Source organism: Papio anubis, chromosome 7, assembly GCF_008728515.1.
Source record: "Papio anubis isolate 15944 chromosome 7, Panubis1.0, whole genome shotgun sequence".
NCBI classification, from domain to species: domain Eukaryota; kingdom Metazoa; phylum Chordata; class Mammalia; order Primates; family Cercopithecidae; genus Papio; species Papio anubis.
Window position 1 is genome coordinate 105045957 of NC_044982.1, and position 12217 is coordinate 105058173.

Genomic DNA, 12217 nt, shown 5'->3' on the forward strand with positions numbered 1-12217 from the left:
ACCATGCCCAGCTGATTTTTTTGTATTTTTAGGAGAGACGGGGTTTCACCATGTTGGCCAGGCTGGTCTCAAACTCCTGACCTCGTGATCCACTCTCCTTGGCCTCCCAAAGTGCTGGGATTACAGGTGTGAGCCACCGCACCAGGCCGAGTCTGGTGACTTCTGTAATACATAATGTAAGAGTGAGGTTCCACAATCAGCGGCTGACAGTGGGGAACTTGCGCCTTCCTGGACCTGCCAATTATCCAGCTTGCTTCAGTGGGTTCATGGGGTCTACTAAATAGGATCTTAACAATACGTTAAAAAAGTATATAAAGTACAATGGGGAGTGATTGTGAAAATCTTTTATATCCTTCAGAGGTTTGCTAATGTCTTTCTGTACTTAAAAAACATGGAAACAAAATTTTCTAACCTATTAAAAAATCTTTCAAATAATTTCAGTGAGTTTAAAATTTATTAAAATATTAATATAACTTTTTGGCTGGGCACAGTGGCTCACACCTGTAATCCCAGCACTTTGGGAAGCCTAGGTGGGCAGACACCTGAGGTCAGGGGTTCGAGACCAGCCTTGCCAACATGGTGAAACCCCATCTCTACTAAAACTACAAAAATCAGCTGGGTATGGTGGCGCGTGATTGTAATTCCAGCTACTTGGGAGGCTGAGGCACAGTAATCACTTGAACTTGGGAGGCAGAGGTTGCAGCGTGCAGAGATCGTGCCATTGCACTCCAGCCTGGGTGATAGAGAGACTCTGTTTAAAAAAAAAAATAGCTTTCTAATTGGTTTATAAGTACAACAAACTGACATGAATGATGTAAATTTAGCAGCTGAATTTCACAATAAACCTTAGTGTACAGCATTGGAAAATAAGTAGAATGATTCTGTTGGCAGAGCCAATAACGCAATTCTTCCTTTTAGAGGATGGTATCTTCTTTCTGAGGTAGTATGGTATCTTTTGACTGTCATCAAGCCAGATGTTTGAACTGTTGTATCACAAAATATAAAACCAGTATTTTGAAAACAATGCATTTTGATCATAAAGTTAACCAAAGTTTTTATTATTAAAGATAATATATTAATAACATTTTAGAGATGGTGGGTTCTTCTGTTGATAAACAAAAATGTGAAACATTTGTCTACTTTCTCATATTTTTCATGTTTCAATTTATACATAAAATATACATACAGTATTGCATATATATAAGTTTGTAAGTAAAAATACAATATGGATGTGTTTTCAAAAATAAATTTACTAATTTTACTAATCGGGGTATGCAGTCAAAAGTGTAGAGAACACCTTATTTATTAATAAGGAAAGGAAGGAGACAAGTATTTTAACTTTCCTCCAGAAAGAGGAGTAGTGCCCTATCTGAAAGAACTGAGGTGGAGAAAGCCTAAAGAATGAAGCAGGGGCCTAATGCCTGTAATCCCAATGCCTTGGGAGGCCAAGGCAGGAAGATCACTTGAGCCCTGGAGTTCAAGACCACCCTGGGCAATACGGCGAGACAAACAAAAAAACAAAGAAAAATTAGTTGGGCGAGGTGGCACATGCCTGTGGTCCTAGCTACTTGGGAGGCTGAGGTGGGAGGATTTCTTGAGCCTGGGTGATTGAGGCTACAGTGAGCTGTGATCGTACCACTGCTCTTCAGCCTGGGCGACAAAGTGAGACCCTGTCTCAAAAAAAAGTAACCAAGAATAAAGTAGGGTCTGCTCAGCCCCTCGGGAAGTCACAGGATGCTCATACCAGTTACAAGAAATTTAGTTTCAGTCCTGGAGTTGAAAGGGCCATGAAAAAGGCAGGAGGGTGTTTTAAGACTGCAGAGCAGGAAGTACTAATAGAAGGGATTCCTGGACAAAGAAGAGCTCCTTATATGCTAATGCTTTTGTGAAGGACCCCAATTTTCTGCAACCAGACTTTTTAGATCAATTCTAAAACAGAACTCTCTATGCTTACAACGCTACTGAGAGGCCTTCTGATTCCTTTGACAATTATACTGAAATTTGGATTCTGTCAAAACAATATCTTATTGTAAAGTTACCTATTTGTTTTATTTTAAGATGATATATGGTAGAGGAGGAAACTGTACCTGTATATTCACTTGATAATCTGTAGGGCCATGAATAGATCCATATAAGCCAAATCCAACTATAGAGATCCTTCTATTAACTGTGAACCTGAGAGAAAGAAGCCAAAAATAAAATAACATAATTAATCCCATGTGTTCATATTCTGAAGGGTTATAAATTTTTTTAAGTGTAACCTGGAGGAAAACAAATTAGATATCCTTGGAAATGTCATCTGTTTGCTTACCAAAAAGCTTTCTAGAGTAGATTTGAACTTAACAGGAACCTAAAAATTGGTTTTGTAAAAGAATTTAACCTAAATATCCACTTTTGTTGTAATGACAATGTTAGTGCTATATGAGTCCAAATATTTGTACATCTTTTTCATGAACGCAGACATGTCAGCCATTAGGACTGAAGCCCAGCATCTCAAACTATAACAATTATCAATTCAATAAATACTAAGGGCCTATCATATTTAGGTACTAGGCCTGGCACTGCAGAAGTAATGGTCAACAAGACAGTTTCTACCTGCATTGTGCTTACAGTCTAATGGAGGACACTGATAATACAAGAAACGAATAAATAAATAATTACAAATTGTAACAAGAGCTGTGAAGGGAGCAGGCTACTCTAATAGAATACTGGTGGCAAAAGGCTGGGACAGGACTCGAATGCAGTTTACTAACTAGAATAATTAGTAAATCCAGTTTGATCATAATAGTTAAGAAATACTGACCCATCTTACTCCATTTTGTGAATGTATAAAAACCGATATTAAATACATATGGAACTGAGGCCCGGTGCGGTGGCTCACACTGCAATCCTGGCACTTTGGGAGACTGAGGCAGGTGGCTCACCTGAGGTTCAGCAGTTTGAGACCAGCCTGGCCAACATGGCAAAACTCTGTCTCCACTAAAAATATAACAATTAGCCAGGCATGGTAGCAGGCACCTGTAATCCCAGCTACTTGAAAGGCTGAGGCAGGAGAATCGTTTGAACCTGGGAGATGGAAGTTGCAGGCGACCCTGCACTCCATCCTGGGCGACACAGCGAGACTCCTTCTCAAACAATAAAAAGAAGAAGAAGAAGGAACTAAAAGCCTGTAAAATCTGACATAATTATAATGTCTTACAGTACAAAATAACACTGAGTAATTCTCAACATTTTCAGCAACAACCTCAATTATTAGTAATACTACTAGCACATCAATACCACTTCATGAGTACTTCCTAGTGTGCCAGGCACTGAACTTCAGTTCTTTACAGAATTATTTCCTTCAGTCATCATAACAGCCCTATAAGCTAGATAACAGTACTATTTTAAACATCTGGTACAGTAAGATCACCTTAAACACTTACAAACATGTAATTTTTTTAAAAGAGATGGAGTCTTGCTCTATTGCTGAGGCTGGAGTACAGTGGTACAATCATGGCTCACCACAGGCTTGAACTCCTGGGCTCAAGTGATCCCTCCACCTCAGCCTCCCAAGTAGCTGGGCTGCAGACACACACCACCATTCCTGGCTAGTTAAAATTTTTTTTTTTTTTTTACAGATGGAGTCTCATTAAGTTGCCCAGGCTGGTCTAGAACTGGTCTCAGATGATCCTCCCAACTCATTGTCCTGAGTTGCTGGGATTATACGCATGAGCTACCCACTTCTGGCTCTAATATATGTTATTTATAATTTTTATTATAAAAAAGCAGGCCAGGCACAGTGCCTCATGCCTGTAATCTCAGCACTTTGGGAGGTCGAGGCAGGTGGATCACCTGAGATCAAGAGTTCGAGACCAGCCCGGCCAACATGGTGCAGCCTCGTCTCTACTAAAAATACAAAATTAGCCAGGCATGGTGGCACACGCCTGTAATCCCAGCTATTCAGGAGGCTGAGGCAGGAGAATTGCTTAGAACCTGGGAGGCGGAGGTTGCAGTGAACCGAGATGGTGCCAGCCTGGGTGACAAAGCAAGACTCCGTCTCAAAAAAAAAAAAAAAAATAGGCCAGGCATAGTGGCTCATGCCTGTAATCCCAGCACTTTGGGAGGCTAATGGGGATGGATCATGAGGTCAGGGAATGGAGACCATTCTGGCCAACATGGTGAAACCCTGTCTCTACTAAAAATAGAAAAATTAACTGAGTGTGGTGGTGTGTGCCGTAGTCCCAGCTACTCAAGAGGCCGAAGCAGGAGAATCGCTTGAACCTGGAGGCAGGGGCTGCAGTGAGCCAAGATCGCACCACTGCACTCCAGCCTGGGCAACAGAGAGAGACTCAGTCTCCCTGTCGTGGGGCGGGGGGAGCGGGGAGGGATAGCATTAGGAGATATGCCTAATGTAAATGACGAGTTAATGGGTGCAGCACACCAACATGGCACATGTATACATATGTAACAAACCTGCACGTTGTGCACATGTACCCTAGAACTTAAACTATTACAAATAAATAATAAACAATAATATATCCCGCTTAAAAAAACAGAAAATGCAGCTAAATAAGAGGAAAATTTAAAAGTATCCATAAATCCAGAGATAGCCCTTGCAAACCCTTTACATTTTTTAATCCTTTATATTTTTCAGTTACATTTCTATGAACATATATATAATTTTAAAAATCATATCAGAATATATATATTTGTAACCTCTTTTTCATGTAAAATGATTAAAAAAAAATTACCAATTCACTATATTTAACTAATGCCTTGTTGGATAATCTAGGTTATTTGCAGTTTTTATTATATAATAATGGCATGATGAACAATCTTATAGCTAAATCATTTTATGAAGCCTTAATTATTTTCCTTGGAATAAATTCCTAGAAGTAGAATTGCTGATGAAAATAAAAGGCACATTCTTTAAAAAATTTTTATTTTTATTTCTTTATTTACACAGGGTCTTGCTCTGTCACTCAAATTGGAGAGCAGTGGTGCAATCATGGCTCACTGCAGCTTCAACCTCTTGGGCTCAGGCGACCCTCCTGCCTCAGCCTCCTGAATATCTGGGACCACAGGTGCATGCCACTACATACAGCTAACTTTTAAAAAATTATTATTTGTAGAGGCAGGATCTCACTATGTTGCCAAGGCTGATCTTGAACTCCTGAGCTCAAGTGATCCTCCTGCCTTGGCCTCCCAAAGTGTTTTGATTACAGGTGTGAGCCACCACACCCAGTCAAAAGACAGAGTCTTAAGGCTTTAGGGTAAACATTGTCAACTTGCTTTCTGGAAAGATAACATTTTATACCCCATAAGGTATAAGGATCATTTTACTCTCAGTCTTATCAACCAGGAGTATTTTTCATTTCCTTTTGCCTTTGAGAAACTGATAGTGACAAATTCCATTTATATTTTGATTATTATTGTTACTATTTGACACAGGATCTCACTTTGTCACCCAGTCTGGAGTGCAATGGCACAATCTCCGCTCATTGCAGCCTCAACCTCCCAGGTTCAAGCAATCACACGCTACCATGCTCAGCTAATTTTTATATTTTTTTGTAGAGATGGGGTTTCGCCATGTTGCCCAGGCTGGTCTGGAACTCCTGAGGTCAACAGATCCTCCCGCCTCAGCCTCCCAAGGTGCGTCGATTACAGGTGTGAGTCACCACGCCCAGCCTATTTATTTGATTATTAATGAGATAAAACATTTGCTCATATGCTTACTGCCCACTGGATTTTCTGTCTAATGAAATACTGAACTCATGTTCTTTTCTCATTTTTCTCTACAGATGAGTTTGTCTTTTTAATGTAGATTCAAAAGATCATGTTATATATAGATGATATTTATGCTTTGTTGGTAATATCCACTATACGTTTCCCATTTTTCACGTATCTTTTAACTTTATGGTGATTTTGTACTTAAAATTTTTGAATTATCTGTTTTCAAAATTATGATATATGCCAAGTTTAGAGAGGTCTACCACATCCTTATAGTACATAAACATTTACCTGTTCCAGCACTTTCATGGTTTTAGTTTTAATATTAAAATTTTAATTTACATGAATACGGGTATATGGGATCAGTAAGGATCTAACTTAATTTTCCCAGTGATTAATCCTTCTCTCACCTTTATCATATTCTTTTTTGTTTTTGAGACAGGGTCTTGCTCTGTTGCCTGGGCTGGAGTGCAGTGGTGAGATCACAGCTCACTGCAGCCTCAATCTCCCAGGCTTAAGCGATCCTCCTTCCTCAGCCTCGTAAGTAGCTGCGATTACAGGTGCATGCACCACACCTAATTTTTAAATTTTTTTTGTAGAGATGGAGTTTCACCATGTTGCGCAGGCTGCTCTCAAACTCCTGGGCCCAAGTGAGCCGCCCACTTCAGCCTCCCAAAGTGCTGGGATTACAGGGGTGAGCCAGTACACCTGGCCATATCATTTTCTAAATGTTCGTTTATGTTAGGTTAGTTTCTGACATCTATACTCTGCTCCATACAACACTAATTTCCTATAGCTTTACAATACTTTGTCTTGTCATCTGTATTACTCTTATTAAAAGAGAAACATGTACTCTTCCAAATTAACTGCTAAGAATTTTGCCAGCCGGGTGCAGTTGCTCACACCTGTAATCCCAGTACTTGGAGAGGCTGGGGCAGGCAGATCACCTGAGATCAGGAGTTCATGACCAGCCTGACCAACATGGTGAAACCTTGTCTTTATTAAAAATACAAAAATTAGACAGGCATGGTGGCAGGCGCCTATAATCCCAGCTACTCGGGAGGGTGAGGCAGGGAGAATAATTTGAACTCAGGAGGCGGAGGTTGCAGTGAGCCCAGATCTCATCACCACTGCACTCCAGCCTGGGCAACAAAACAAGACTCTGTCACAGAAAAAAAAAAAAAAAAAGAATTTTGCCAAGCCACTCTCCACTACCTAAAATAGTATGTGACTTCTGAAAGAAATTCTCTAACATACATAGGTTAACTTGGAAGACACTGTCCTTATTAAAGTATGATTCTACTCAAACTTTTCCAGTTCTTCATAAAGCTAATGTACTTTATATTTCTTACTGGGTTTAATCCTACTATTTAATATTATGTTACTGTTATGAATGGGATTATTCACAATACTATAGTAACATTCTATATATATAGTGATATATAAAATTACTGTAATACAGTAACATACTATAATAGTAACACACTCAAAATATTATGTACTGATATTTACTCAATTGTAACCAAATTGTTTTATATTATAATTTTTTGTGGTAAAATATGTACCATTTTAACCATTTTTAAGTGTACAGCTCAATGGCACTAAATACATTCATATCATTGTATAACTGTCACCATTACTCATCTCTGTAACTGAATTTTGATGACATACAGGAACACCAATGGTTTTTAAATATGCTTTTTATAAGTGGCCACTATTCTCTTTTATTGGTTCTAGTAGTTTTTTGGCTTGACACTAAGGTTATCTAGGTGGACCAGTTGTTCTCAAGAGCAGTTCCACCCTCAAGAAGGCATACTCGATTTCACAAAGGTTTAGGGGCACTACTGGCAGGAGCCAGGGAAACTAGATATCCTGAAATGCATAGAACAGTCTCCCGTAACTCAATCAACTTTTAGGTGTCTTGCCAGAATTCATGTAGGTAAAAAAATCTGTTTATAACTACAAGCCTTGAACCTCATTCCATTTTGTTTATAAACCAGATTTTTTAGTGCATTTTTTTTTTTTTTGAGACGGAGTTTCGCTCTTGTTGCCCAGGCTGGAGTGCAATGGCGCAATCTTGGCTCACCGCAACCTCCACCACCCAGGTTCAAGCGATTCTCCTGCCTCAGCCTCCCGAGTAGCTGGGATTACAGGCATGCGCCACCACGCCTGGCTAATTTTGTATTTTTAGTAGAGACGGGGTTTCTCCATGTTGGTCAGGCTGGTCTCGAACTCCCGACCTCAGGTGATCTACCTGCCTTGGCCTCCCAAAGTGCTGGGATTACAGGCTTGAGCCACCGTGCCCAGTCTTTTAGTGCAATTTTAATATTCAGACTTTTACAAGAGGCGACTACCATATAAACAAGCAATATACAGTAAATTCTCATTATCTGCATAAGTTATATTTCTTAATATACAGAATTAGCAAATACTAAACCACTGCTCCTAGGGGAAATATGCGTGCGTGCGTGTGTGTGTGTGTGTGTGTGTGTCTATACATATACACATATATACACACCTCACACAGATTATAATCTTAAATCCTAAAAACAACTCATCCAGCCAGGCGAGGTGGCTCATACCTGTAACCCCAGCACTTTGGGAGGCTGATGCTGGTGAATCACCTAAGGTCAGGAGTTCGAGACAAGCCTGGCCAACATGGTGAAACCCCATCTCTACTAAAAATACAAAAGTAGCCATGTGTGGTGGCACATGCCTGTTAATCCCAGCTACTTGGGAGCCTGAGGCAGGAGAATCACTTGAACCTGGAGGTACAGTGAGCTGAGATCGCTTCAGCGTGGACAACAAGAGCGAAACTCCATCTCAAAACAAACCAATAAACACCTCGTCCTAGTATATTCTATTTTCTTTATTCCACAAAAGAGAAAACAGAATTTGGAAGTGTTAAGTGACTTGTCTGAGGCTGCCCCACTAAGAGGTGCCAGAGCTGGGATTCAAGCCCCATTCAACCTGCCCAAGAGCCAGAGTTTCCTGCACTCCACTGCACTGTCCCTCCCCGTCTCCACCTCTGTAGGAGAGCTGAAACAGGAAAGTAGAGCCTTGCCTTGTTCAGCCACCGCTGGAAACATGCTGGTCTGGCAACTAAAGCCTTTGCTGAAAATGACTAAGAAAGCGCCCCGAGTATTGACTTTACAGGTTACAGATAAATTTCAGCCAGTAGGCAAGTTCAGAAATAGACACCATGAGTAGGATCAACTATATATACTCTTTTACTTGGAACCTTTAAAGAAAACGTAAGTGGCAGCAATGCTGCTCATGGTATTTAAGACATAACACACGGGTACTGTGCAGCTGAAACTGTCTCATCATGGTGATACATATATGTACAGCAACTGACTGCTTCAGTTTGCCTTCTAGTGTTGTCCTACCCAAAGTCTATGTATTGAACTACATATTTTACTATAAGTTACATTTATTTCCCCTTTATATGATAACTAGATCACTCATCAATTACAAAATGCATAAAGCATATTATCTATGAATTTTATTTCAGGTTAGTAAAGTGGGAATTACAAAATATTTATTAAAAAAAGAGAGAACTGGGTTTGATAGGGTTGTGAACTACTAATGTATATAATGCCATTAGCAAATAATCAATCAGAATTATAGTAACACTGCTGAAAACAGCAAGGATAGTAGGCATCTCTATCTTGAGGTTTCAATAGTTTATCATGGCAAACAAGTACTCTTCTAGGCCTAATCTAGTAAGAATTATATCTGGAATGAAGGTGAAATTTTATCAAAAACCTTTCTGACATCGACTGAAATCAAATTGTTTTTCTTCTTTGATCTGTTGTGAGAATTGTACTAATACATTTCCTAACACTGAGCCATTCTTTCAATCTCCAAATAAATTCTGTTTGGGTCATACAGTGTTATTCTCCTAAGGTACAGATTCAATATCCTAATGTTTTACACAAACTTTCTTCTTTATATTGAGATTGATCTAGATTTTTTTTTGTCTTGCCTGATTCCTATATAAGGGTTACGCTTCCTTCAATAATTAACCAAGTAGTATTTTATTCTTTTAATGCTCAAGGAAACTAACAGTTCCTTGAGGATTTGACAAAACTCACCTGTAAAAACCACCTTGTGAAGGGACAGTTCTTTGATAACTTTTAATTCCTTCCATGGTAATTGGTCTATTCAGGCTTTCTTCTTCAGTCAATTTTGATAATTTATATTTGCCTATAAAATGATCCATTCCATCAACATGTTCAATTTATTAGCACAGAATAAACCCAGAATTAAAATAAAAATGTCAGCATATAATTATATTCCCGTTTTTACTTCTAAATGTGAATGTTTATTACCTTCGCCAGAGGTTTATTTTATTAGTCTTTTAAAGGAACCAGCTTATGGATTTATCAATTCTACTATTTCTAATTCATTAATTTCTGCATTTATCTATTTACTTTCTCTTTTCTTACAGTTATTTTGCTATTTGTTTTCTAGCTACTTGGGCTGAATGCTTAAATCATTTATTTCTACTCTATTTATTATAAGTAGTTAATTATTATTTTTTATTTGTGTGCAGCTTTGGCCTCATCCCATAATTTTTTACATATAGTTATTGTGAATTATTATTAAACAGCCTACAAAGTACATTTTTAATTTCCATGTTAACTCGAGATTTATAATAGTCCCCCATCCAACCAGCTTTCTCTTTTTTAACCAACTTGTTAATTTCTAGTTTTATACTGAAGTGCTATTCAACAAATGAAAATCCAAAAGTCATGTTTTGTGAAGACTGGCACTGATTCTATTTTGACACTTGACCTAAAGAAACACAATACAGCAAAGACAATTTCTTCAACAGGATTATATGCATGCATTTTTCAAGATTCTTGATTTTTTTCTCAAAGTTTTTATAAATGTATACTGAGATATTTTCCCTGCAACATCCATGCAAAGAAAAAACTCACACTAAACATAGTAAGGTTGCATTTATTAATTGTAGCCCTAAGCCTGTAAAAATAATGTTTGATCAATTAAGGTCTAGAGCTCAGCTCACTGGGCAGTGGTGATCCAAACAAAAATCACATAACAGCCAGGTGTGGTGGCTCACCCCTGTAATCCCAGCACTTTGGAAGGCTGAGGCAGGTGAATCACTTGAGGTCAGTAGGTCAAGACCAGCCTGGACAACATGGTGAAACCCCGTCTCTACTAAAAATACAAAAATATTAGATGGGCATGGTGGTGCATGCCTTACAGGTTTGCCGAGTAACGGGAGGCTGAGGTGGGAGGATCGCTTGAACCCAGGAGGTGGAGGTTACAGTGAGAGAGATCGCGCCACTGCACTCCAGCCTGAGTGACAGAGCGACTCCATCTCAAGTGAAAAAAAAACCACATAACAGAAGGTCCAACCCAATCCTTTCTTACTCTGTTTTTTTCTTAAGAAGTCACCCTCACTCACAAATCAGTGAGGAGGGCAGGATGCCTCAGTGACTTCTTGACTCCTGTATTAACTTAAAAGTGTATTAAACAAAGTATAAAATGAAATGTTGGTTAATTATCTCCCATAATATATAAAAAAGGCCAAATGGTAACTGCTACCCCCACTCTACCCCCGTATCCCCAATATAACAGATACCTGATTCGATCACTCGTCCCACTGTAACCCCAGCGGCTTTCTACTTGCTGGAATCTATTGATGCAGCATTCCTTTCCTCTGAGGCAGCACCTTGGTCGGTCAATGTATTCAACTCGGGGTTTAGGGTTGACAGTAAAATGAAGAAAGAGGTTTACCACTTCACGATCTGACAAAATTCCAGATTGAGCAGGACCTGTGGAAATAAAAACATAAACCTAAAAAAAGCAATTTGATTTCAATTCCTAACTTTGGAATACTCCACTTAAAGTAAATTCAAATCTAGAGGATGTAACATAAAAATAGGGAAAAAAAATCTTAGCATATATAATCTTTGCATATATTTTAAAGTTTCGATAAATCCATTTGAGGTTAAACACATTAATTAAAATGTTAAAAGCATTAATTAGTCAAAATTTAGATTCAGGAATAAATGCTGTTCCTTATGGATGCCAGGAATCCTCCTTTCTCACCTTATATAAAAATCAACTCGAGATGAATCAAAGACTTAAATCTAAGAAACCATAAAAATTCTAGAAGACAGCATCTAGAAAACTCTTCAAGACATTGGCTTAGGTAAATAATTCATGACTAAGAACCCAAAAGCAAATGCAACAAAAACAAAAATAAATGAATGGAACCTAATTAAACTAAAAAGCTTTTGCACAGCAGAAGAAATAATAAGCAGAGCAAACACACGACCCACAGAGTGGGAGAAAATATTTGCAAACTATGCATCCAACAAAGGACTAATATCCAGAATCTACAACTCAAACAAATCAGCAAGAAAAAAAACCCAAATAATCCCAGGACAAAGTATGCAAAGGACAGGAAGAGACAATTCTCAAAAGAACATATACAAGTGGCCAACAAACATATGAAAAAATGCTCATG

The 12217-nt window shown here is 38.6% G+C and overlaps 1 protein-coding gene across 2 annotated transcripts in view; it reads right to left on the bottom strand.

Annotated features, from left to right (window-relative positions):
• The window catches only part of BTBD1 (BTB domain containing 1), a 56009-nt gene that overhangs the window by 3951 nt on the left and 39841 nt on the right, over positions 1-12217 (bottom strand). The window contains exons 5-6 of one of the 2 annotated variants that reach the window (XM_003901317.3): positions 11327-11519; positions 2088-2175 (exon numbers count right to left, since the gene is read on the bottom strand). In XM_003901317.3, coding sequence (XP_003901366.1) covers positions 2088-2175; positions 11327-11519 — 281 coding nt within the window. The remainder of the gene's footprint in view (positions 1-2087; positions 2176-11326; positions 11520-12217) is intronic. The other variant, XM_009210801.1, reaches the window with a different exon arrangement.